At 39.2% G+C, this 26,531-nt stretch overlaps 1 protein-coding gene across 1 annotated transcript in view; it reads left to right on the top strand.

The window, feature by feature from the left end:
- Nucleotides 1-22,588: 22,588 nt before the first annotated feature.
- The window catches only part of C5H10orf90 (chromosome 5 C10orf90 homolog), a 135,717-nt gene continuing 131,774 nt past the window's right edge, over nt 22,589-26,531 (top strand). The window contains exon 1 of the mRNA XM_070753990.1: nt 22,589-22,767. Within this exon, the coding sequence (XP_070610091.1) occupies nt 22,623-22,767 (145 nt within the window). The 5' untranslated portion in view covers nt 22,589-22,622. The remainder of the gene's footprint in view (nt 22,768-26,531) is intronic.

Here is a 26,531-nt window from a genome sequence, read left to right on the forward strand (position 1 = left end):
CTTCTATTTCTATTAGTTTTTCTCATCATTGCTATCATCCTTTTCCTCCCACTTAGGACTGTATGACTGTAACTTGTTGCTTGTATCCTAAGATTTTTATTAATATTGATTGTTTCTTCATTGCTTATTTAACCCCTATGACAATCATTAAGTGTTTTACCGCATGATTCTTGAAAAATGTATCTTTTTCTTTTATGTACGTTGAGAGCATATGCACCAAGACAAATTCCTTGTGTGTCCAATCACACTTGACCAATAAAATTCTATTCTATTCTATTCTATTCTGCTCACTTTGGCAGTACATATGTATGCTAAATCTGAAATGGTAGAGCAATAATTTTTTGGATTTAGGTATCACACTAAATTAGGAACAAGCAAACCATGTGATGACTTTGTACACCGTGTTAACCAAATCTAAATGTAAATTATAAGCATCATAATGAGTTAATTCTCAATATAAATTATAATTAAACTATTATTGGTTTGGAGATTGAAAAGAGAGCTGATTACAGAGATAAGATTTCACTGCTTTGTAACATTTCTGAATGTTAGAAGATGTAGCAAAGTAATTAATTTTCACTCATTTTTGACATATAACTTATAACTTCTTCAGCTTAGAAATGACACAGCTGAATAAACACATCTTTGCATTTATGATTGCTCTCTTCAAACTCACGGTCTGATGTGCCAGTTCTAACTGAAACAGAACACCAAAAGGAAGCACTTAATTAAATAACTGGTTGAAAGGTGATGTGAATCTATGTTTAAACAGTAATCACTTCTTCAGAAATCAAAAGGATGTTTAAATGAGTGATCATATAAAAGTAGTGTTTAAAAATGTATGAATGGGGATGAAAAGTACACAGTCAAGGGTGAAATTGACAACTTCCTTGCTAATGATGAAGCCAAACTCATTTCAATCTTCCATAGACCTACAAGGAACCCAAAAACCCCAGATTTACTGTGATTTTGAAGTACTAAAATCATCCAGAGGATAATGGAATTTCCAAATCAAGCTGATATTCTGACTCTTCTAGATCTTCTACAGTCTGGTCCTGTTTTTGCTCATATTTGGTTTATCAGATGTCTCTGTTCTGCCGGTCTAGGGAGGCTAACTTCCCAAACTAGGACAATATCTTGGTTTCCAGATGCTCATCTCAATCACCTAGTAGCAGCAGCATGATGACAGGAGCCTCACCTTCTGAAAGCAGAAAAGTATTGAAAGGTATTATAAAATGATTTGAAAAACAGCTCACTATAGCCCTAGCTTGAGCCTGGAGAAAAGCTTATCTCACATTGGTGCATATCAGACATGAGTTCTAAGTTACCTCGCTGCCGGTTGGTTTCCTTCCATGCCGTATGGATGTGCCTCACGAGCACATGCACACAAAGTGCATCTGCACATGTGCAGTGCAAAAAAATATGGAAAAAATTCAAGAAAAAAGGCCAAAATCAGATGATTATGATGCACGCACAGTGCCAGAAACTCGACTTCTGAGCATGCATGGAAAAAGCTCGACTACTGTAATGCTCTCTACATGGTGCTACCTTTGAAAAGTGTTTGGAAACTTCAGATTGTGCAGAATGCAGCTACGAGACCAATCATGGGCTTTCCCAAAAATGCCCATGTAACACCAACACTCCGCAGTCTGCATTAGTTGCTGATCAATTTCCGGTCACAATTCAAAGTGTTGGTCATCACCTATAAAGCCCTTCATGACACCGGACCAGGGTATCCACGAGACCGCCTTCTGCCACACGAATCCCAGCGACCGGTTAGGTCCCACAGAGTGGTCTTTCTCCAGGTCCCATCAACAAAACAATGTCGTTTGGCGAGCCCCAGGGGAAGAGCCTTCTCTGTGGCGGCCCCGGCCCTCTGGAACCAACTCCCCCCGGAGATTAGAATTGCCCCCACCCTCCTTGCCTTTCGTAAGCTCCTTAAAACCCACCTCTGCCATCAGGCATGGGGGAACTGAGATATTCTTTCCCCCTAGGCCTTTACAATTTATGCATGGTATGTTTGTTTTTATGTATGTTTGGTTTTACAAATAAGGGTTTTAAAATTGTTTTAGTATTAGTTTTAGTATTGGATTTACATGCTGTTTTGTACTACTGTTGTTAGCCGCCCCGAGTCTATGGAAAGGGGTGGCATACAAATTCAATGAATAAATAAATAAAATAAATAAATAAATAAAAGCATTGGGGGAAAAAATTCAGGAAAAGGTTTGGGGAAAAAATATTTTAAAATCCATTTTTTTAAAAAAAGGTGATAGCGCCCAGTGACTGGCACTGAGCAAACTGGTTCTGTGACATCATCATGACGTCACCAGCAGTTTGCTACCGGTTGGGGCGAACTGGTCAGAACCCACCTCTGGTGCACATAAAATAAATCTCATTCATTTAGAGCTAAAGAAACAATTTCCAGTATGGGAATTATGCATGGAAAAACATTAGAAACTACTTAATTTGTTAGGACATTATCCACATGTAAACTACTCATTAACATCCCAAAATCTAACTAAAATTAGGTGAAATAAGATAATTAAAGAGATGAATGCATACATGTATGGATTATAGTGGGTTGGCCTTCTCACTCCTATGAGCAAGTATCCTTCCCCCACAATTCCTACTGGACATCACACACTCCCAGAAAGATGTTATTTTGTAAATTTTCAACTATCCAGTTTTCCCCATAGAAATTCTCACTGGCATTCAAATAACATTAGAATGCATAAAATGGTAACCTTTTCCTCTGTTCAACTTCCTTTATGTACTTTAACCAAAATTAAAAATCCTTTCAAAATGAGACTCCCTGCTTCAGTGAAAATTCAAATCTTTATTATGTATATTAAGGTTCAAGAGCTAAAGAGTGTTGTGGTTAGCTCTGGCCCAGCTCCTGCCCCAAGGAATGTGCAGGTGGATGTGGGGGAAACATTCACATGCCACAGGCCTGTTTTGCTCCCGATGGAATCTGCCGATGAAGCCTCTTCTGCCCAAGGAAGTGTGAGTGACAGGGAAGAGGGGAGTTTGGCAGACAGCCCAGGAGGAGATCAATCATCTGTATCATCCCTGGATTCTGAACAAGAATTAATGACACATCCACGCATGTGTAGAGTAATGCATAGGAGACAACAACTGAAGGATTATTACAAGAGAAAATGAGGCCACCTGTGGTTGGGTGGGGCTGCTGTAATTAGTGCTACAGATAAAAGTGTAGCTTGGTGTTTTAGTCTCATGGCAGTTTATCTGATTCATTGTTTCGTCAAGATCGTGGTTTTTGTGCTGTTCAAGATTGTGCGTGGACTCTCTGGACTTTAGAATTGGACTCAATTTCCCAGTTATTCGGTGAGCAATTGGATTGCATTTAACCTGTGCCTTGTGTGTACCAGAAAATCCCTTTGACATTTAAAAAGGGAGCTGTTTCTGTTTGTCTGTTTATAAAAACTTTTGGGTTTTCCTTTTATCATGTGGTGTGTGTCTTCCTGGACTAATTACCCTGTAATTACAGGTGGTTGAAACATGCCAGCAGAACAAAGAGTAGGCCCTTTTAAAATGACCCCACCCTTTCTAAGACAGGAGGGATCATTGGATCATCTGAAGGGATGCTAGGAGGATGGTTCTTGATACCTGGGGGAACAAATTGCTTGTGTTTGTTCAGCTTTGGACTCCAGTTGCAATCTATTGATATGATTGAGGCATAGTCTTATGGTGCTGCCTAAGATGAGTCAAGGCCTATCCGTCCTAAAGCAGTGGACAGAATTCTCGAACCTGTGGATATACCCATCTGTATTTCATTCATTCATTCATTCATTCATTCATTCATTCATTCAATCATTCATTCATTCAATTTATTGGTCACCCATCTTACCACAGAATACTTTTATAATTGGCAGTTTATAATTTTAAAATGTTAGATAGGACATGAGCATTTTATGGGCCCTAGGCCACATCTAACCTTGTGTTGTCTGAATACGGATAGCCAATTGGAATAAACTTTTATTGAAATACTCTAGTAAAAAGATCCTAACCCTAATGGGGCTGAAACCCCAAAGGATATCAAAGCAGGATCTTTTATACAGATGTTTATGCATATTTTATACAAATACTCCTTGAATTTGGGTGATCTGTATAACTTTAATCTAGTCTCTAACCTTCCCAAGTGAGATAAGGTGTGGGTAGTTATGGAAGCAACATATTACATCCATGTGAAACTGCTACTCCATGAGCTTCACTGACTTCTAATAAGCTTCTGGATATAATTAAAAGTGTTGGTTAGCACCTTTAGAACTCTCCATGGCATAAAACTGGGGTGTTTGGAGTACCACCTTTTCTCAAAAAACATCTGCTTGTCCTATACACTCCCATAGGGGAGGCTTACTTCAGTTCCTTCCTTATTGGCCTTAGGACAGTGATGGCGAACCTATGGCACAGATGCCACAAGTGGCACGCAGAGTCTTATCTGCTGGTATATGAGTCGTTGCCATAGCTCAACTCCAACGTTCATATTTATGTGGGCCAGCTGATTTTTGGCTCAACACAGAGGCTCTGGGAGGATATTTCTGGCTTCCAGAGAGCCTCTGAGGGATGGGGAGGGTGTTTTTACCCTCTCCCGGCTCCAATAAAGCCTTTGGAGCCTGAGGAGGGCAAAACATGAGCCTACTGGGCCCACCAGAAGTTGGGAAACAGGCCATTTCTGACCTCCAGAGAGCTCCAGAATGGTGGGGGAAGCTGTTTTTACCCTACCCAGGCATTGAATGAGGGTGTGGGCACTTGCACATGCACAATAGCGTGTGTTCATGCTCTTTCAGCACCCCTGGAAAAAAAGGTTAGCCATTACTGCCCTGGGACATGTGTCTTTTAAGTGACTGATCGTGTGCTCTGGAATGATCTGCCCACTCCAATATGTAACCCTCCCATCTCTGGCTTTTAAGACTTGGCTTTTCCTCCAGATGTTTAGGTCCAGTTCTCCTTTGCTTCTCCAATTATCTTATTTGATCAGCATTTTAAGCACAGGGTAGTTCTTTTTTTAAAAAATGAATAGTAATTTTTGTTTATGGTTTGTTGCTGCTGTGTGCCAGAATAAACATTGTTTGAGTTGGATGGGGTTATAAATCTATCAAATCCAACAAACAAACAAAACCAAAAATGATTTTCAAACAAAATGTTCCAGCTGCTGCTACTTCAGGCAGAAACAAGCACTTATAACCCCCTGAACAAAACAAAATATAACAAATTGTGGAAAAATACAACCACTGCACTGTCCATGCTTTATGACCTATCATTGCTGAGTATAAAGATTACTCTGAAGACTCATCACTACTTTCACAAATTTTATTTGAGACCAGTTTATTCCTCCAGTTTAGAAAAAAATTATTTTTTGATAATCAGAGGCAGAGACAAAATTCTAATAGTAATTTTGTCTATATGGAAAATAAGGTTGTTACTCTTGTCTTCCTTTTAATAAAACCATTAATATGTGTTTTTTGTTTGTGTTGGCAAATAATAAATTTATTTTTGTCATATATACCTCAATATATACTCATAGCTTATGTCTTGCTTTTGTAGTTAATCGCAGAGCATGTAACTTAGTGCCAATAACAATACATATAGTACTTCTTCAGTGACCACAATTGGGACAGGTGTCTCAGTAATTAAGTTTCCTTTGTTTTTCCCTTGAAGACGTTTTGCTTCTCATTCAAGAAGCTTTTTCGGTTCTATCCATGGCAGAACCAAAGAAGTTTCTTGGATGAGAAACAAAACATCTTCAAGTAAAAACGAAGAAAGTCTAGTTGCCTCTTGAAAAAGTACCTTTGGGACAACATGACGAGTTATGAATATGCAAAAAATTAGTATACTTAGTATTACTTATTACTTGTATACTATTACTTAGTATAATAGACATATAAGAGATGTAGCCTTAAAGAAAAAATGGAGAAAATGTTTTTATTATCTGCACATCAGTAAGGAGGATTTTGTCCTTCTGCTATTCTGTACACCATCAGCAACTTGTATAAAGGCATATATGTACTTGATTTTTAGAGTACATACTGTTATGAAAGAAAAATGAGTTGAAATTCAAATTAACTAGCTGTAGTGGTGGTAATCACAATCATGTATTATCCTCTAAACTGCTGTTTTGTTTTTCTACTCCTCAGCACAAAATCTTATCACTCAGGCTAATTGACCTACTTCTTTATTTTTTTAATTTCAAAATTTTTTAGAACATGCCTTCCAGCTATCCAAACTCCAATGAAACCTGTTCTCTACCTAGCAACATTGATGGCAACAGCTGTGCCTTTGTAATCTCTCTTACTTTCTTCCCTCCTCCCCCCCCAGTTAACTGTTTCAGAGGTCAAACTGCAAGGCATCTAATGCCAACAGAGATCTGCCCACAGTCCTTTCAGAATTCTATGAATATAATGTAACAATGTCAAGAAGTAGGTCTTCAGTCAAAATGGAAATAGGACTAAGCTGGCATACTGAATAGTGTAGCCTCTTTTCTTCCTCAAAAATATTATGTAGCCTGTAAGTTGCACTCCACAGAATGGGATGTCAGAAGGGGATAAGTTCCATAGGCCATAACCCAAAACTTTCCAACTGCCAAATACTTGTCTGAATCTGAGAAGCTTAACCTAGTTTTATTTTGTTTTTATGAGGGAATCTCCATATGAAATATTTTTGCACAGTATGTGATAGACACATGCTGGCTGCTCTTTTTGCATTAGTCACCACAGAAAAAGACAACTTGAAATTAACTCAAGCTATCAAAAAGTGTTGATTGAAACTTTGTATTCAATGGCTGCTTGATCACTTAGCTTTTCAGTGGTTTCAGATTTACATTAGGAGTGGGTTCTAACTTACCTCACTGCTGGTTTGCTTACTCTTGCAATGGGTCCGCATGCACACATGAACACTGCCCCCCAAAATTACCCCCCACCCCAAAAAAGCTGAAAACAAGATGGCAATGCATGCAAAGTGCTGGAAACTCGGCTTCTGTGCATGTGCAGAAGAAAAAAAACCCCAGTTTTTTTAAATTAATTTTTTTTAAAAAACATGGCAGTGCCCACGGACCGTCACCAACCAAATAGGTTCTGTGACATCGTCATGACATCACCAGCAATTTGCTACTAGTTCGGGTGAACCAGTCCGAACTAAGAGGAACTTACTTCTAATCTAGATAAAACTGATAAAACTGATTTTCCCTCGCCAATGCATATGAAAAATTAAATGTCAACATTTTAGAAGATTGAGAGAATGATTTTCAAAATGCTATCTTTATTTATGCTACTTTGATAATTTATCCAAAGGCAAAGGCTATAGAGCTCTTAATGTGTTCTATAGCTTGTTACTGGCAAGGAATACATAGTCAAGAGCACTGAAACCCAAACATAATTCATCATTTTGCATAGGCATGTCTACTTCCTTTATTTGTCCCCCTAGAGGTCCTACACCTCTAACAGATAAAATCCAGTGTTGGTTTCTTAAAAAAATATTTTTTTCCACGCAAATCTTTTTATGCAATACTTTTAATAGATTAAAAACTTATCTGTACCTCCGGAGAGGGGCGGCATACAAGTCTAATAAATCATAAATCATTATTTAACTGTGAGTCATAAGAAAGGTGGATTTAATTGCCTGATAATTTTCTGATTTGCATCCAGGACAGATATTAAATTATACTGATGAGTCTGTATTTGGATCAATGACAGGAATTGAATTGTTTATCTTACCTGTTATTTTAGTAAGTAGGGGATGCTCTAACCATCAAAAGCAAATTGGTTTTATTGAACAATGTGAGAAAACAAAATATCATCATCATAGTGAAACTCGTAGCTCTCAGGACTTTGGGACAATTAGTTCTGTTAATACGCACATTTTTTAAAAATCCTTCCAGTGTGCAAAGTATATCACAGCCTTCTTCAGTCTGGGATTCTCTAAAGAGATTTCTTTGAGTTTTCTGGGAATTATGGATTGAGAAAAGCTACCGGTAGCAGAGTGTCAAAATCCAAGTATTTTGTTTTGGTCACCGATGAACCTTAATTAGTGTAGTGGATTCTGTCCTGCAGCAGCAATTCAATTTCTAATGAATACTGGAATAACATTTCAAGTTTAAAAATGTAACACCAGACTAAAGAAACCTGGGCTATCTCTTAATGGCCTGAGCACAATTCCAGAAACTTAATGTAATGTATGTATGTATGTACAGGGTGCGTTCCAAAAGTAATGCAATTATTTTGTAATTATTTTTTTAAAAAGTAATTTATTGAACAGATTTGCACAAACACTTAAAATTCTTCAAAGTACTGTCTTTGAGTCTCTACACATTTTTCCAGCGACTCTGCCATGACAGGTACGTGCCTTGGAAAGCGTCTTTGGGGACTTCTCGCAAGGTCTTCGGCATGGCTGATTGGATCTCTTCTATGGATGAAAAACACATCTTGCCACAACGTGCTACGAGTCCGCGAGTTCCTGGCCAAACACCAGATGCCAGCACTGCCCCACTCCCATATAATTCTGACATTGCCTCAGCAGACTTCTTTTTGTTCCCAGCCCTGAAAGGAACACGTTTTTCATCCATAGAAGAGATCAAATCAGCCGTGATGAAGATCTTGCGAGAGGTCCCCAAAGATGCCTTCCAGGGCGCGCACGGGTTATGGCAGAGTCACTGAAAAAATGTGTAGAGGCCCAAGGACAGTACTTTGAAGAATTTTAAGTGTTTGTGCAAATCTGTTCAATAAATTACTTTTTAAAAAAACAATTGCATTACTTCTGGAATGCACCCTGTATGTATGCATATATGTATGTATGTATGTATGTATGTATGTATGTATGTATGTATGTATATATGTATGTGAAGTTGATTCTGAAATAGATGTAAATAACATCTCTGAGATACATGTAAATAACAAAATAATTCATGGAGGTCTTTGAATTAAATCACAGTGGACACCTCATTAATAATACTAAGGTTAGAAATGAAAGAAATGAGAAATTAGCACTTTGGGCCATATTTTTGTCCTATTTGTTGAGCCACAGGTATCATAAGTGGAAATTAATACTCTAATTTAACTCTTATATAGTAGCTGTACGAGTCATAGGATTGAAATAAAAGTGATATTTGCACAAAATGGAAATAAATATCCTAATTTAACACTCACGCATTGGAGGTATTGCTGAAATCAAAGTGTGATTTGCACTAAATTATATTATCTTTTTTTGCTTTCATGCTTAGCCACTTTGTTTATAATAATTTTTTTCAGCAAGATAAAATAACCTGTTTCTATTGGCGTAATGACTAGGGAGAAAAATAAATGAATATTCTGTATTTAAATACAAAACATTCCTTTGTGTCTGATTCTCAAATATTGCCTAGATAAAGTCCTTGCAATTTTCTTAGGAAGGGTTATCAGAAGTGGTTGCCATTGGCTTCTTACTAGGACTGAAAGATAGTGATTGGCCATTTCGCACCAGCTGTAGTGTGAAGCCAGCCAGGCAGCCATGCCTAAGCTGACACAGCCATGGAGACAATGCAATGTCGGGATGGAAAGATGATTGGTAACATCTGGAAAGAGCTGGAGGAGTTACTTACAGAGGAAAGAGAGATTTATAGTTGGTGCTGGTGAGTTGAAGCGGACGAAAGGTATTTTTGGATTTTTTTTCCTGCTTGATTTGATTCAACAGAGCAAAAACAGCCGGAAATGGAGACAGGAAGCAGCTGTCCTTGCAATGAGGCAAATTGTAAAGGCTTTTAAAAGTAGCAATTGCCCAAGATTGGACTTTTAAGATTCTTAACTATTTTTAAATTTGTCTTTTTAAATTGGGACCTATTGTATAAATTTTCGCTGTGGAAGCTATTCTTTTTTTCTTTTCTCTCATTTACATGTATTAAAGAGGAAGAGGAATTCTATAAATACTGGAAGATTTTAACAAACTTGTTATTTACCACCATCTAATGGTCGGAGGAAATATAGCAGCCAATCTGTGTACATGGCTTGGATAACATAAATGTGGCCTTCACATTTGTTTGTTTTTTTAATGAAAAAGGAGGTTGACAGCTGTGGCCTGGAAGGAAGAAATTATTCAAGATGGAACTGACTGAATTGTTTGAAAACATATTGGATAATGCAATTTGAAAAGAGGTTTGAGACATTTTAAGAACATTGACATTGAAAACCCAGAAAACAGCAAAATATAGCAGCACTTCAAAGAAGAGGAAGGGACTGAGTTTTTTTCCTATAAATTATAAAGGGAATTGACTATGAAACTAAATGAATTGAAATTATTAATTATTTAATTTTATTGGAGTTCATTATTGAAAAGAAAATTAGAGATAAAAAGTTAAAATGAAATGATGGAATAAGGAGAGGAAATTGAAATGGTTATGAATAAGAAAATTGAAAAAGGTTATGATTATGATTATTATGGATGAGAAAATAAAAAATGGTTGTGATCATGGTTATGGTTATTTTGGACGATTGCCATTTTAATAGTTTTATTGATTATTTGAATTATAAATTGATCATTTATTGAGTATTTGAATTATAAATTTATTATGTGATTGACACTGATAAACAGTAGGAGGAAAGGAAAAAAGGATTATTAAAGGAGGATTAATATGGGATAATAATTAGTATTGATTATGTTGGGTATGACAATAAAAAATGGATGGAGTAAGGAAAAGCTGAATCAAATAGATTAGGGAAGATTATTACACTGAGTTCGATAGTGGAAGGTATATAGAATAGGGAAAATACATAGATTAGAGAAATATATAGATTAGGGAAGATTATCGCACTGCAATTGGCAGTGAAAGCAATTAGAATAGAGAAGATTATTGCACTGCTATGACAGTGACACATAGAATAGGGAAGATAATTACACCGGCGCTTGGCAGTGGAATTTATAGATTAGGGAAGATTATTACACTAAGATCAACAGTGGAAGATATATAGATTAGAGAAAAATATTACTATTTTCTTTTTTGGGATTTTCAATACTTTTCTGGAAAAATAATACAATAATATGATATATAATGATTATGACTTGTTAAAGTAGAAATGATATACTGGTATAATGAAAGAAATGAAAGCAATGGAACGAATGGGAAATACATTTTTAAATTTTTAAAACACAACCCTTCTTCCTATGCATATTGATATTGTTATAATTCGATTAAGATTTGATATGAATGGTTATCTTTTCTTTCCTTCCTGGGATATAAAGAGAAGTAAATTTGGAAATGACTTTTATTAAGGGCAGTTACGATAAAATGAGGGTTTTAAAAGGTAAGAATGAGTTTAAGAATATAAGAAATCGATTGTAGCACGACGGCACAGTTTTGCTAGATAAACAGCAAATAGCAACGAGAAATTGAGATAGCTAAAGGTATTTTGAATTCAAATCAGGGTGAAGGAGAATATCTGAAATCCAGATGATAGGATTTGAAAAGGGGGTAGCACCGGATGAATGATATGTACCAGAAAAAAATGGATAAATAATTAGGAAATTTGGATTAAGAATTTGACATTTGATATTATATTGTATTGTATTCTAATTTGAGGTATGTGAATTTGAATCTCTGTAAGGTGTGGAAAAATAATAAAAATGTATATCCCCCCCACACCCAAAAAAAGATAGTAATTGGCCCAAGATCATCCAGCTAGCTTTGGGCCTAAAACAGGAGTCGAACTCACAGTCTCCTGGCTTCTTGCCTGGTGCTTTAACCAGCCATGCCAAATTGCAAAACTACTTGTTTACATAGGAAACGGCAAAATCTAGAGTCACACTATGTACATCTAACACAACTGGGTCAACAAAACTGGCTTCAGTTCAAGTTTTGAGACAAGGATTTCTCTAATCCAATATAGATATGTTGAGGATTTGATTTAGGACCTGCTGCATGCAAAGCATTTATTCTAAGTTACAGCAAATTTTTGAATTGAAAATGATAACAGATGGCCAGATCCATGTGTTTGAGGTTAAGACAATAGACTCTCTTAATTCTATATTAAAAAGTATGACATCATCCTATTTAATAAAGCATCTCCTTATTTTGCCAGCATCACTCAGGATTTTGCACGGTAATAACATGTAACCATACTTTTTAAAAATAACTTGTTGGATTGTATCTTAATATAATCTGTTTTAAATATGTGGTTGTGTGTAAGAGACAGAATGAGACTAACAATAAATGAGTCATAGGCTCATTTGTGGATAATACAAATAATAGCAGACTGATGAGGAATGTACTATTTCACCCTTAGGGAGCTTATTTTCTGCTTAATAGTTACAGAAATAAAGTTTTAGTTTTACTATGATAAAATTCTAAACCTATTATAGAAACAGAAACATAGAAGACTGACGGCAGAAAAAGACCTCCTTGTCCATCTAGTCTGCCCTTATACTATTTCCTGTATTTTATCTTACAATGGATATATGTTTATCCCAGGCATGTTTAAATTCAGTTACTGTGGATTTACCAACCATGTCTGCTGGAAGTTTGTTCCAAGGATCTACTACTCTTTCAGTGAAATAATATTTTCTCACGTTGCTTTTGATCTTTCCCCCAACTAACTTCAGATTGTGTCCCCTTGTTCTTGTGTTCACTTTCCTATAAAAAAACCACTTCCCTCCTGAACCTTATTTAACCCTTTAACATATTTAAATGTTTCGATCATGTCCCCCCTTTTCCTTCTGTCCTCCAGACTATGCAGATTGAGTTCATTAAGTCTTTCCTGATACGTTTTATGCTTACATTTTATTATACAGTGGTACCTCTACTTACGAACTTAATTAGTTCTGTGACCAGGTTCTTAAATAGAAAAGTTTGTAAGAAGAAGCAATTTTTCCCATAGGAATCAATGTAAAAGCAAATAATGCATGTGATTGGGGAAACCACAGGGAGGTGGAGGCCCTGTTTCCTCCCAGGAGATTCCTAGAGAGGCCCATGGAGGCTTTTCCCTGCCTTTTCTTATTACAGTTTTGGAGGCTCGGGTTTGTAAGTGGAAAATGGTTTTTGAGAAGAGGCAAAAGCATAGAAACATAGAAGACCGACAGCAGAAAAAGAAAAAATCTTGAACACCCAGTTCTTATCTAGAAAAGTTCATAAATAGAGGCATTAGTAGGTAGAGGCACCACTGTATTCCCTGTGTTATAAATAACTTGTTTTATTTCCCAGTCTCTAGGTTTATTCCCACTTATCAGTTTTCTGCTTTGAATTACAAATGGCCCTTGCTTATTCAGATTTCTCTTTGAGGTGGACAGGAGATGCAGCCACCATTCACTTAAGCTACTACTTTGACCAAACTGGTAACAGATTCTGCTGTTAGGCCTGCTGCATTCACTTCAGGTATCCTATTCATTCTCCTACCATTTACCCTAACAGTTCTTTTCCACTGCTCTGTTTTGCTGTGTCTTGGACATTCTTGGACTGACTGTTGCTTCTTTACAGCTTTGTTTTGTCACAAGATCACCGCCTGTCTTCTTCTTATTGTCCTGAAATTTCAGATACTCCTCTTCTTCACTGTCACATTTCTTGTTATCTTCCACCTTTAACTTGAATCTTCTTTCTTCCTTCTGATAAATCTATAATGTAAAAATGCCTGAGATAAATATATAGCCATCCTAAATAAATATCCATCCTAAATATATCCATCCTAGGATAAAATACAGGAAATAGTGTAAGGGCAGACTAGATGGAGCATGAGGTCTTTTTCTGCCATCAATCTTCTATGTTTCTATGTTTCTGTACCCCCACACTCTGCCACACAGAGAGACAAAGAGACCTACAAACTGAGAGAGGGAGGGAGAGAAAGAGATAGTTTCTAGGAAGAACTCCCATCTTCTTTGTTTGCCTCACTGTGAATTCTTTATCAGTTGACTGGCTGCCAGAATTGAGAAAGTGCTGAAATGTCTGTCATTTTTAGAACAATCGTGAACCAACCTGAGAGGAAGTGCTTAAACCTTCTATACATTTTAATTTATTATTTATTAATTAAATATACTTATATGCCGCCCAACTCCCAAAAGATTCTGGGCGGCTTCTAACACATAAAAACAAATTTTAAACCAGTAAAAAACATTCATTAATAAAACCCCTTAAAAGGCACATACTCGCGCTAATATTCCCCATTCATGTCTGGATGATTCAAGCATCAACAGTCCCAGGCCTGCTGGAACAACCAGGTCTTTACAGCTTTGTGCAAGGCTGGTAAGGTGGGGAGAATGCAAATTTTTGGAGGCTGTTAGTTCCATGGGATTGGAACCGCCACAGAGAAGGCTCTCACACAGGGGCCACTAGCCGACATTGTTTGGCTGATGGGATCCGGAGAAGGCCATCCCTATGGGTTCTTATTGGTCGCTGGGAGGTATGTGGCATAAGGTGGTCCCAAAGATAGTTGTAGGGCTTTATAAGTGATAACACCTTGAATTGTGTTCGGAGACCAACCAGCAGATTGGTACTCCCATAATTGCTCATGCGGCTGCATTTTGCACCAGTTGAAATCTCCAAATGCTTTTCAAGCGTAGCTCCATGTAGAGTACATTGTAGTAATTGAGTCAAGAGGTGATAAGGGCATGAGTGACTGTGCGAAGGGTCTCCTGGTTCAGATAGGGCTGCAACTGGTGCACAAGGTGAACCTCTGCAAGGGTCCTCCTAGCCACAGCCGAGAGATGATGATTTGGCCTCAGCTGTGGATCTAGGAGGACAGCTAGATTGCACACCCTATCAGAGGAGGTATTGTCCCATCCCTGCTGGACCAAAGATGGACAGTTGGTGTAGTCCTTTGGAGGCATTACCCACAGTCACTCGATCTTGTCGGGGTTGAGTTTGAGTCTGTTAACTCCCATCTAGACCCTCACAGCCTCCAGGCACCAGCACATCATGCCTACCACTTCACTGAACTGGCATTTTGCTTCTAACAAAAAATACTTGGGGTAGTAAGAGTAGTGATGGAATATGACAACTCTTGAACTTCTTCCCTCATATATATTTGTGTTCCTTGGGAACCTTTTACTTTGTTCCTGGTCACCATATGAATCCAATTTTAATAAGTGTATCAGACATAACATCATTAAAAAAACATTCTATATTGGCTTGCATTGTACCTATGAAGCAAGGGATAAAATTTGGAACAGTAGCCTAGCCGTTTATACATATAACCTCTAGTGAGTCATGACTGGCAATTATGTACATGAATTTTTCTGTTATAACATATGAAAATGATTTTCTGAGTGCTGTGGTGTCTAAATATATGTCATCTATAAAAGATTTATTTCGTTATGTAATAGAATGTGATCCTTTTCATGCCTAAATATATCCATGCTATAAATGAATTCTAGCATTCATTTTAGTTTTTATGTGAGACATATCTTTTTTGATAAATTTCTGTGACCAAAATAGAGAGAGAATGTTTATTAGACACTTAAATATCTGATCTTCAATTCAGCAGCTTTGAGGAAAAAACATAATAAATGATAACTATTTTAGGTCCATTATCTTTTCTGACAATAAATGCTGACTATTTTTTTTTGGTCACATTTATTATGTAGGACTATAAGACTAAAGTGAATTTAGTCATAAATAACCTTCTTTTGTACAAACAGTCTAAGAGCATAATCATTAATTTTTAGTTAGGCATCTCTTTGTAAAAACATTCTATATGGCCAATAGCTTGTTAGACTTCTGGAAGATTGCAGCTTGCTTAATTATTTATATTTAGGGAAAGATTTTTAACAGGTTGCAAATGTTTGTATCTTAAAACTTTCCCAGGCATGAACACTGCTCAGCAAGAGCTCTCGTGTTCAGCAATATAACCCAAAATATTAATATTGATTTTGTTTTCTCACTCATCATTTATACTAATACTATACTGAAAAACAAAAATAAACCAAGAAAAGTAGCATTGGGTAAGCTATTTTAGCATATCTCATGATGTGTATGTAAATAGATATTAGAGCTAAATAATGTTTTGATGATTTGTACTATTTTCGTGCTGTGTTTTGCTCTCCAGTTTAAAGCTTCCAAATCACTTTCCTTCAGTTTTCTTCACCATTAACATTTAATTGATTTTTAAATTAGACTGTAGGACATAACTAGGCAGAGCCTGGGTCAAACACATCAGTTTGGAGTCACTATGGTCACACAAGAGAATCCAGCCTCCTGTGAATTCTGTTGACTTTTATCTGTTGTGAGTGGTCCACAACCAGCTCAGTTAGTCACAGATAGTCACTGAGTTAGTCACAGATAGTCACTCAGTTAGTCACTGAGAAGGATGAACCGGGTCCATCTTGATACCCTAGGGCAATGATCTTGACAGCTGAGTCAGAGTGAAAGTGAGGGAGAATTGGAACCTGAGAAACCTGGGGAACCACCAGAGATTGTATGGCAATGTCTGACTCAGGGTAGGAGGGGGACATTGGGGACCAGGAGCCCCTATTAGATGCCAGGGTCAGAAGGTCATGAAGCAGGTAGGAGTATCTTTATGGGAAAAGTTCTAGAAGGTGAATCTATGGAAGAAAGTATAGAGAGTGAATATCTCTAGGAAACAGTTGACCACACCCAGACAGTGAGGATTTATGGGAAAAGAGGCGTGGAGATTCAACACTTGCAATGATGGAGGTCCTAGATCAGGGGTTCCAGAAATGCTTTGCTGGCAAACTGCTGTTATCCCTTTAAGTTCATTGTGCAGAGACGCAGCAGTCTGAGGGAAACATGAAGATTCATGAGTGTGTGTGTTTGAAGGACATTGGAACATTGAGGAATATCTAAATTGGATTTGGCTCCTGGCCACAGCCCACTTCTTATCTATTAGACAATTTGCCCAAAAACACTGCCAACATGGACTAAAAGCCTGACCTTGTTTTGTACAAATCATTTTTAAATATAGATATGTTTGGTTTGAATTTTCTGCGAGTGGGTGGTCCTTTATTCTGATCTGATTAGGCCCAAGCAGAACATTATCTAGCACCAATTTTTCCTTGACCGTTTGAAGATCAGGCTCTTGTGTATAGATAGCATGTAATGAACTTGAAGTGCTTTGAAGTAAACTCCTGTTCCTGGTTACTTGTGCCTGACATAGACTACCTAAACTTGGGAAGTTTGCGTCTTTTGGGTTACCTTTTCTACTCTTGGACAGAAACACTGTCTGGACTGGAGGATAATTGTATCTTTTAGAGATTCACAATGATCCACATTTCCCCTTTCATTAGAATTCAGTATTTATTAATATTAATATATTAATACAGTGGTACCTTTTCTTACGAACTTAATTCATTTCGTGACCAGGTTCGTAAGTAGAAAAGTTAGTAAGAAGAAACAATGTTTTCATAGAAATCAATGTAAAAGCGAATAATGCGTGCAAACCCATTAGGAAATCCAAACATTTAACGCATTAAAAAAAAGGGGGCGAACCGAGGAAGCAGTGGGCGAGACGGGATTTCCCCCATCACCCTGCCAAAATGTGTCAGTGGGAGCCCCGGTCATCCATCACCTGCCGCCCCTTCCTGCCAGAAGCCCACAGGGGCCAAAACCCTGTGTGGGGAAAGGGAGACCTTTCAGCTCCTGGACAGGCAGGAGAGCCCAGAACCACTGCCTTCTCACCCAGCTGCCTTGCCCGTCTCCCCCCCACATACACCCGTGGCCAATGGCACCCACCCCACCCACACACAGCTTCCACCCTGGCAGCAGAACCTCTGCTCTTTTGCTGCAATGCCACCCACCCAAGGTGTGAGGGTTTTTTTGGGGGCGGGATTCATTTGGATAGGAGGCCGGCGAAGAGCTTGAACCGAGGCTTCAGTTTGGGCAAATGGGAAAAGTGGTGGGATGGGTTTGAACCTAACGGGCTAACCACAATGCCTCAAGGGGAGGGTGAGGCTCACCCACATCTGGGGGCTTTGGGAAAGGGGGGGAAGTGTGTCAGGGGATGTCATCATCGCAGACCTGCACGCAGGGCTAGGACCAAGTGAAGGATGGAGCCGCCTTGTATCTTGTAGTCAGTGGCCATTGCAGCAAAAGAACGGAGGGTCCCATGAGGGTCTGTTTCCCTCCTCTTGTCTCCTCTTCCCTCTTTCTCCTCCTCCTCCTTCCTCTGCCTCTCTTTTTCTCCTCTTTCCTTCTCCCTCTCCCTCTCCCCCTTCCTTTTTTTTGAGGTGGAGAGGGGGTGCAGAAAGTCTACAAAGGGGGGTGGTTCAATCCAGGAAGAGTCTAGAAGCACCCTTTCCAACAAGACCCCCCACTCCTTTGATACCCAGGTAGGAGTGTGTGTGAGAGACAGGTAGACTGTGCTGGCTGAGGGAGGTTCTGCTGCTGGGGTGGAAGCTGTGTGGAGGGGATGATGGGCTCTGTGGTCCCTTTCTCCCCTCCTGCACCCTTTCATACCCAGGCAGGAATTGTGTGTGAGAGAGAGAGAGAAAGAGAAAAGTTTTTTCTCATAGAAGAGAGCTTTTCAGCAGGAATCACATTACCGTAAGCCTTTTGCTACAAGGAGGGAGTGTGGTCCAGGCATCGCCCGGCAACCCTGGCTCAGCCCTTGGTGGGGAGGGAGGGGGAGAGGGCATTCTCACATGGAGGGGGAGGGGGAAGAAGGGAAGGAAGGAAGGGGATAGAAAGGCAGGATAGAAAGAAGGGGGAAGAGGAAGGAAAGGAAGAGGAGGGGGAAGGGGAGGGGAAGAAAGGAAGGGAGGAAGAGGAAGGCGAGGAGAAAGAAAGAGAGGAGGAGTAGGAGGAGGAATGAGGAGGAAGAGGGGATAAAGGCAGGATATAAAAAAGGGGAAGGAGGAGAAGGAAGGGGGAGAGGGAGAAGAAAAAGGAATGGGGAGGAGGTGGAAGAGAAAAAGGAAAGGGGAGCAGCCAAAACTTCAATGGGCTCTTCCCCGCTGTGGATCCTGAGGTTTCAGTGCCACGAATCTCACACCCCTCCATTTAGGAAGATGACTCCCCCACCAGTGTCCCTCTCTGCTCAAGCCCCTCCCGCACAGGGAAGGAGGCACCTGGGATCTTCCGGACGGAAGAATTGAAATAAAGCTGCCAGGCGTCCCGTCAAATCTCCCCTCGCCTTCTTTGAAGGAGACAGGGGCGGATGGGAGGAAAGCTGGTAGAGCCCAGCAGAGAGGAGGCAGGGGAGGGCGTCATCTCCGCACCCAGGAAAGAAGACAGTGGGCCACCCTCAGAAGAAACGGCTGAGGCAAAGCTCTCCCCCCCCTGCCAACCCGTCTTGGCAGCGGCTTGCCCCCCCCAACCATCCTGGCAGCAGGGACTCCCGGGCAGCCTCGGTGTGTCTTTTGGAGCAGGCAGGGCAGGCGCCATTGGCCGAGGGTGTGTGCGGGGGAAACAGGCAAGGTAGCTGGGCGGGAAGGCAGTGGCTCCATGCTGTCCTGCCTGTCCAGGAGCCGAAGGTTCCACACTTCCCCACATAGGGCTTTGGCCCCCATGGACTTCTGGCAGGAGGGGGAGGTGGATGATGGATAGCCAGGGCTCCCACTGACACATTTTTGCAGGGAGATGGGGGAAATCCCCTCTCGCCTGCCGCTTCCTCCACTCACCTTTGAGCACAGGAATCGGCAGGCGAGAGGGGGAAACTGGCAGTGAAATGGGGCAGCTGCGGAGAGCTCCTTGGACACCGCCTTCGTGCTTTGCGGTGATGGTAGCAGAAGGGCTGGGGGCTAGAGACCCTGCACAGCAAAGCCTGGCTGCAGTTCCCTTGCAATCCTCAGAGCCTTCAAACCTAAAATCGCTTGTTTTGGCCGCTACTTGCAGCAGCAGCAGCAGCCAAGAGAAACGCGAGGGTTCGTAAGACGAAAATGGTTCGTAAGAAGAGGCAAGAAAATCTTGAACACCCAGTTCGTTTCTCGAAAAGTTCATATGAAGAGGCGTTCGTAAGAAGAGGTACCACTGTATTATATTAATATATTTATATTAAGAAAACACATGCATGCACATGCTTGATGGGAATTTTGTATCAAATTCTGCAATCAGCTAAAGTACTAAAGTGCTAAAGCTTGATTTTCTGAGTCATGGAATTATTTTTCCTTCTTCTTGTATATTTGGCTTTTATTACTGTAGGCAATATCAGTAGGCAAAATCACATTTCATGTATTTTTTTTGCAGTCTTAATAACTAGGAACCTTGAAAAGAAGTATGTGTGTGTGTGTGTGTGTGTGTATTTGAAAGGTGGAAATCAACAAAGAAAGAGGTGTATGGCAAGGTGATACAATATCACCTATTCTTTTCTCAGCCTGTCTTGAAGAACTATTTCGCAAACTAGTTTGGGCAAAAGATGGAATAAAAATCAATGGTACTTATTTAAACCACTTAATAATTGCAGATGATGTTCTGTTCTCATAAGATCCTGAAGAAACACATACTAGAGCTGCACAAAGAGGGAAACAATTGTAGACTAAAGGAACCAGCAACACCACTCAACAGCACACTTGGCCAATAAATCTCAATGGAAGGTGATACAATAAAGAAATTGAACAAGTGGCACTAAGAGCTATGGAAAGACACATGCTTGGCATTACAAGACAAAATATAAAGAACTGCACATGGATTATAGAACAAATGAAAGTGTATGATGCAATCATGAGTTTAAAAAAATGGAAATGGACTGGTCACATAGCAAGAAGAGCTGGCGGCAGGTGGACCAACAAAGTCTTAGAATGAATTTCACTTGACAAAGTGTCCACAACAGTGACCTAAAATAAGATCAGTGGTGGTTGTCCCGTTTTGGCCCAGTTCAGCGAACCAGTAGGGGAGGTGGGGGAGGCTCCACCCACCCTTTTTGAAGACTTCTGTGCATGCGCAGAAGCATTTACACGTGCATACAAATGAACAGGTAGCAATGGGATTTAGAACCCACTACTGAACAAGAGAGATTGATGACATCATCAAGCATTGTGGGCAGTATTGGCAAAAGAAAGCTCAGAACCATATGGATTGGAAATAATGGGAAGAGGCCTTCCTCCTGCAGTGATAGGCAATGGCTAAAATGATGATAAATGAATGATAGGTATATTAATAAAACTAAAAATCTTGTTAAAACTTCCTTTTCTCTATATATCTTCTTGAAATGCAAACATTGTGACACAGCTATTTTTAAAAAGTCAGCCTAGAAAATTGTGTCATTCTCTGTGAAAACAAGATTTTGCTAGGATTTGACCCTAATCTCCTGGATTCTGCACAGCTTTCACTGTCGATCCACTCAGTTCTCCCCTGATGTTATTCCATCATAATATATGAATATCTCCAAATTTGTGTTCATTCTCCAAGTGTACCTATTGATGGTTGGGTACTCTTCTAGTTCTCAACAAATGTTCTTGTCCTTTTCTAATATAGCAATGAAATCAAATATCTATCTATCTATCTATCTATCTATCTATCTATCTATCTATCTATCTATCAATCTATTTATCGATCTATGAGATCTATGAGGGCTGAAATCTAATTGCCTCAAACCTGGAGGAATAAACGAGTCTTAAGATTCTTGCGAAAGGTAAGGAGGGTGGTGTGGTGCGAATCTCCAGGGGGAGCTGATTCCAGAGAGCCGGGGGCCCGACAGAGAAGGCTCTTCCCCTAGGCCCCGTTCTAACATCTTAAACTGTTCTAAATATTCTAAAATATGTTAGAACTTTACCCAGGGCAAAAAAAAAATTCTAAAAACTTAGCCAGCATTGGAGAGGTAACAAGATCAAGGACAAATCTCTGATAAATACATTACTTTTACTACTTGTGCTGTCTCTTTTACAAAAGTCAGCTACTCTGGAATCAAGTCCTCTATTGATACATGGTTTAAAGTGTACATTTCTTTCTCTCAGCTGTATGTGGTAATAGCCTTCTTGCTGCTTGTCTTATGCTTTGATAATGGCCCTGTCTAGTCTCAGGCTTTTTGCTTCTGATCTTGCCAACTTCATGAAGTCATCAGCAGATCCGCTGTGCCTTTACAGAAACATCAATATTGCCTTGAGCAGTCCCCTATTCATTAACCTGACATGATGCAGAAATTTCTGAGAGACTGTGTCATCTGTGTAGATCAATCTTTTTTGGCCAAGAGGCTGTAGCGTTACAAAGCATGACAGACATTTTGGGGCTAGAATTTTTTCTCTCTCTAATAGAGCCCTAACAAAGCTCCTAATAGCAGAGAAGATCCTCTACTTAAATATTTCAAATGCAGGCATGAAAGAGTCTTACAGTTTTCACCCTGATGGGTATTCTTGATGGCTGAATGTACAATCTCCTGCTGGCAGAGGAGAAGAAGGGATGGAATAGGAAAAAGGAAGCAGTCAAAATTGATATGCAGCATTGAAGGCCCCTGCATTTAGAGGCACAGATTGTAAGCAATCAGGCTAAATGAAATTCTCAGGCCCAGGCCTTATCTTCCTAGATAACCCTCATTCATCCTGTGAGTTTCTGAGGACAAAAAAAAAAAATAGAAAGAAGGAAATGAATGGATTCATTTGTGCTGCTTGAATGGAATGCTAATGAAAGGAGGTAGGGAGAAATATTATTTGTGCCGGGCAGCTGAAAAGAAGGCAGTTCCTGACTTTCCCTGTTACTACTGCAACAAGTGACCGGCAGCCTAGTAAGGGCAAAGCAAGGGAATATTTTGCAACTGAAAAGAAAAAGAAAGATGCCTTCCCAGGAAAAGAAAGCAATGTTCTTTAGATGCATGGCATACAACCAGATGGAGACCCCTACTGTAGCATGGAAGCCAGAAAGAACAGCCTGTATATCTCAAATTAACCATTCCTCATGGGTGACACCATGTTGTCTTGGTAAGTGTTATGGACGTTTTTCAACACTTTGTCTAGCAGTAGTTGATATGCATGGGTGGGTATTTTGTGCTGTTTGTATAGTTGGAAAATGTTTGAAAAGACAGTGGGCCAATGGAAGGTATGGCTACTTTCTATGCCTAGATTATCTAACGATGTAAATTTTAACTTATAAGTAAGCTTATACTAATTCAATGAGACTTGGTATAAGCAAGTAAGCAGAGATAAGATTCATTCTTGTCATTGCAACGACCATTGTTTCTTAAATGTAGCTTGAATTAAAACATATTTATAAATTATTTTTCCTCCTGATATCAAAAGCTCACAAATGCAGCTGCTTACATTTTGGGAGTAGGTTTTTGGATCTTATGAGTTTTGTTTTGGTCTTTTTTAAAATAATTCAGTTTAGTCTCATCTTCTTTGAAATAAAATGGTATAAATTGGTGTACTATTAAAAATACAAATAACAGAAAATATATGTCATACCAAAATATAGCAAAATCTTGTACACATAGAAACCATATTAATTCAGATATACTGTATTATTTTAAATGGATTTGATTATTTTCTCTTATAGATGTATGTTGATATGTGTATGTATTATACATATTCATGCTACTTGCAGCTTAACATGTATTTATATTAAATGCTAGAAGTAGAAATTCAATGTTATTCAATTTTTTTTCAGTATTTGTAATGATGTTTTTATGCAGTCCAATTATTGCTTTCTAGAAGAATTGTCTGCAGGACACAGGATCTGCTATGCATTTTTTGGAAAACAATGTTATTCATGAATTTTGTTTTTCCAGTGGCAAAAAAGACAGATGCTGGGGCTGTGAGACACAAAACAGTAGGAAAGAGCAATACTAAGCATCCATCTCCATTAGTCAGAGTGGGGAAAAATCCTGAAAGTTTTGACTTGTTAGTCAACATTAGATAAATGGTTAACATTTTCCATATGCCTTGGTACAGCATAGACAGTGATCTCAAAATGTAAATAATGGCTTTGCATTAATTTAGTATAACTCACATGCCAACTTGCAAAATAGATTTCACCCCATTAAAAGGAAAAGACTGAAATAAATAACTTCCCAAATAAGAAGATAAATGGAAACAGGCCTAATTATCTTTTGTGATAACACCCTTACCATGCAGCATGCTTAAAATTTGCTTATTTTCACTCAGTCTTTATGATCTATGACAAACTTATTCATGTAAAGAAAACACCATTTGTTTTAGATGGATGGCTGTACCTGGAGAATGGGAATTCTCCTAATTCTGACTAGATTCTGGGGGGTGAATAAGATGAGCCAACGTCCCGCTTTTGGCAGGACAGCCCCGATTTTTAATAATTTATCCCGCATCCCGCAACGTTTTTTAAAAGTCCTGATTTTTACAAGTTAGGGAACAGCAGGAGAAAGGCATTATGGGCTTGCTGCTCCATGAGGTGGGAATGGGAGGAAGACAACGTAGCGGGAAATGAAACCTGTGTAACTGGGAAAGTGAGAGTGAGAGCAAGTGAATCCCGAGGCAGAGCAAACTCAAAGGGAGCCCATCCTTCCTTTTTGGCGATGCTTTGGCAAAGTCCATGCGTACTTCCCCGCCCTCCATCTGAAATGTCCCAGGTGCAGCTTCCTCCCATTCCCCCCTTTTGGAACTTGGGAGCCTTGGAGGCAGCCCCACCCAAAACCGCTGTCAGGGGAAAAGAGAAGTGGATGGCTCCCTTCTCCAGCCTCTCCCCGCCCCTTCCCTTTTTTCCCTGGGTTGAACCCAAGCGCAGGGCCAGCGAGGAGGAAGGCAGTGGCTTGGAAGTGGCTCCCGAAGGATGGGGCCGGCAGTCTCTTTCGCTTTCCCCTTTGACCTGCCATGAAAAGGGCAGGAAAGTGTTAACAACAGGCAGCTGACACCCCACAGGCTTTGCAATTAACATCAGGGGGAGGGCCCTCGGCCATGTGGGCAGGCTCTGAATGGCTCCAGACAGAAGGAAAGAGTGCAGAGAAGTTTAGGTTGGTATTTTTCACTCTGTGTGTGTGTGTGTTGTGCAAGCAGCAGCAAATAAGTACCAACTCAGCGGTGGTGAGTTTGTCTTCTCAAAACTTAAGCGATCTGATTAATCTGGATTGCTGGCTCCCCCTCCCACGCCCCACCCCGGTCAATGGTGTTCCTCTTTAGCAATGTTAAAATCTGGTCACTTTAGGGATGAAGGAATGGGAACACAAAGCAATCATAAACAAAATTACTGTATATATGTCTTGCATGTTATTGGTGTCTATGTTTATATGTATTGAACAAATTTTGAACATGTTTGTGATACATCATGGATAATATGGAAAGATTATACTTAATAGAGTCCTACAACTGAAATATTTGAATATATTTAGTTATTATTGGTCAAGTGCCTAGTTTACTTCCTCCAGGATAACAGAGAAAAAGTATACAGTAAAACATAAGGCAGACAATATCTGGAACACAGGAAACAAGTTTTATTATTAGCAATTACAAATAGGCTAAGAAGAATGTGCAAACGGTTTCAAATGTTTAAATCTGGCAACACTTTTTCAAACAATTAATTTGAGCTTCATTGGATTGTTTTGATTACTTTGGATGGTTATTTAAATCTTGAAACACTCCCAGGAATAACTGTTTTCAGTTTAACATTTTGAGCTTGAAACATTTACAATTCAAATTATTTTATATATCATTAGTGAATAGGATGGTTATTGAAAATGTGAGAAAATTACTTCTCATAGATAAGATGGAAAATGATTACTGCATGATATATCCCTGACCCCGTTTTATTAGAGATGCCAACTCTTCAAAATAGACCTTAGTCAGGAAAAGGACACCACTAGAAACTACTGTACAATGGTACTTTTTAAATCATAGAATCTTGAATGCCTGACTTTAGCTCATTTTTCTCTGGACAAGCTTGAGTAATTTCTTCACCTTCTCCTGTTTATCACAACTTAGCTGAGGTTCACATTAAAGGTTGTGAATTCTTTTGGAAGGTCAGCTTTTTACTCTTCTACAGACAGCAAGTAGTTGAACTAATTTTTATTTATTTATTTAATCACATCTATATAGAAAAACATGACTCTGAGTGGCATACAATAAAAACAATCCATACAACATTTCACAATTAAAAACATCAATATTGTTGAAAGATCAGGAGAGAGACTATTCAGCGGTATAAGCAATCGAAGTCTATCACTAGTTCAGGATTTTCTTGAGACTGAGCATGCATGCATATGCACAAAGTGTGTACCCGTAGGTAAAGGAACAAACCAGCAGCAAAGAAAACAGGATCTTACCCGTGGCCTGCGGAGGCTGTGTTTAGGAGGCAACAGGTTTGGTGAGAAGCCATTTGCCCAAAAAGGACAGTCTGAGACATTTTTTGGGTTGAGCAATATTGCTCACCATCAGATTTAATGTTTTATATTATTGTGTTGATTAATATGATTTTATCTTAATGAGGAATTTTTAATTAAAGTCTATAATTCCTTCCAAGGTGTTAAAGGGATGGAAGGACCCAATTTCTAGCAGCCCTTTTCGGAGGCAGCACTACATAAATAATATACAAATGATTTATGGATTCACTTATCAATTGCAAATCCTTCACAATTTGTTAAAACTTGGGGAGGGAGAATTATTATTTTGTTTGGGGTTTGTTTTTTTTTGCTATATTTTGCCTGAAGTGGTTTGTTTGGACAAGTGCAGCATTCTGGAACTTAACAAATGTAACTTATATGATAGATGATAGGAGTTGC

This window comes from Erythrolamprus reginae, chromosome 5 (assembly GCF_031021105.1).
Source record: "Erythrolamprus reginae isolate rEryReg1 chromosome 5, rEryReg1.hap1, whole genome shotgun sequence".
Classification (NCBI taxonomy): domain Eukaryota; kingdom Metazoa; phylum Chordata; class Lepidosauria; order Squamata; family Dipsadidae; genus Erythrolamprus; species Erythrolamprus reginae.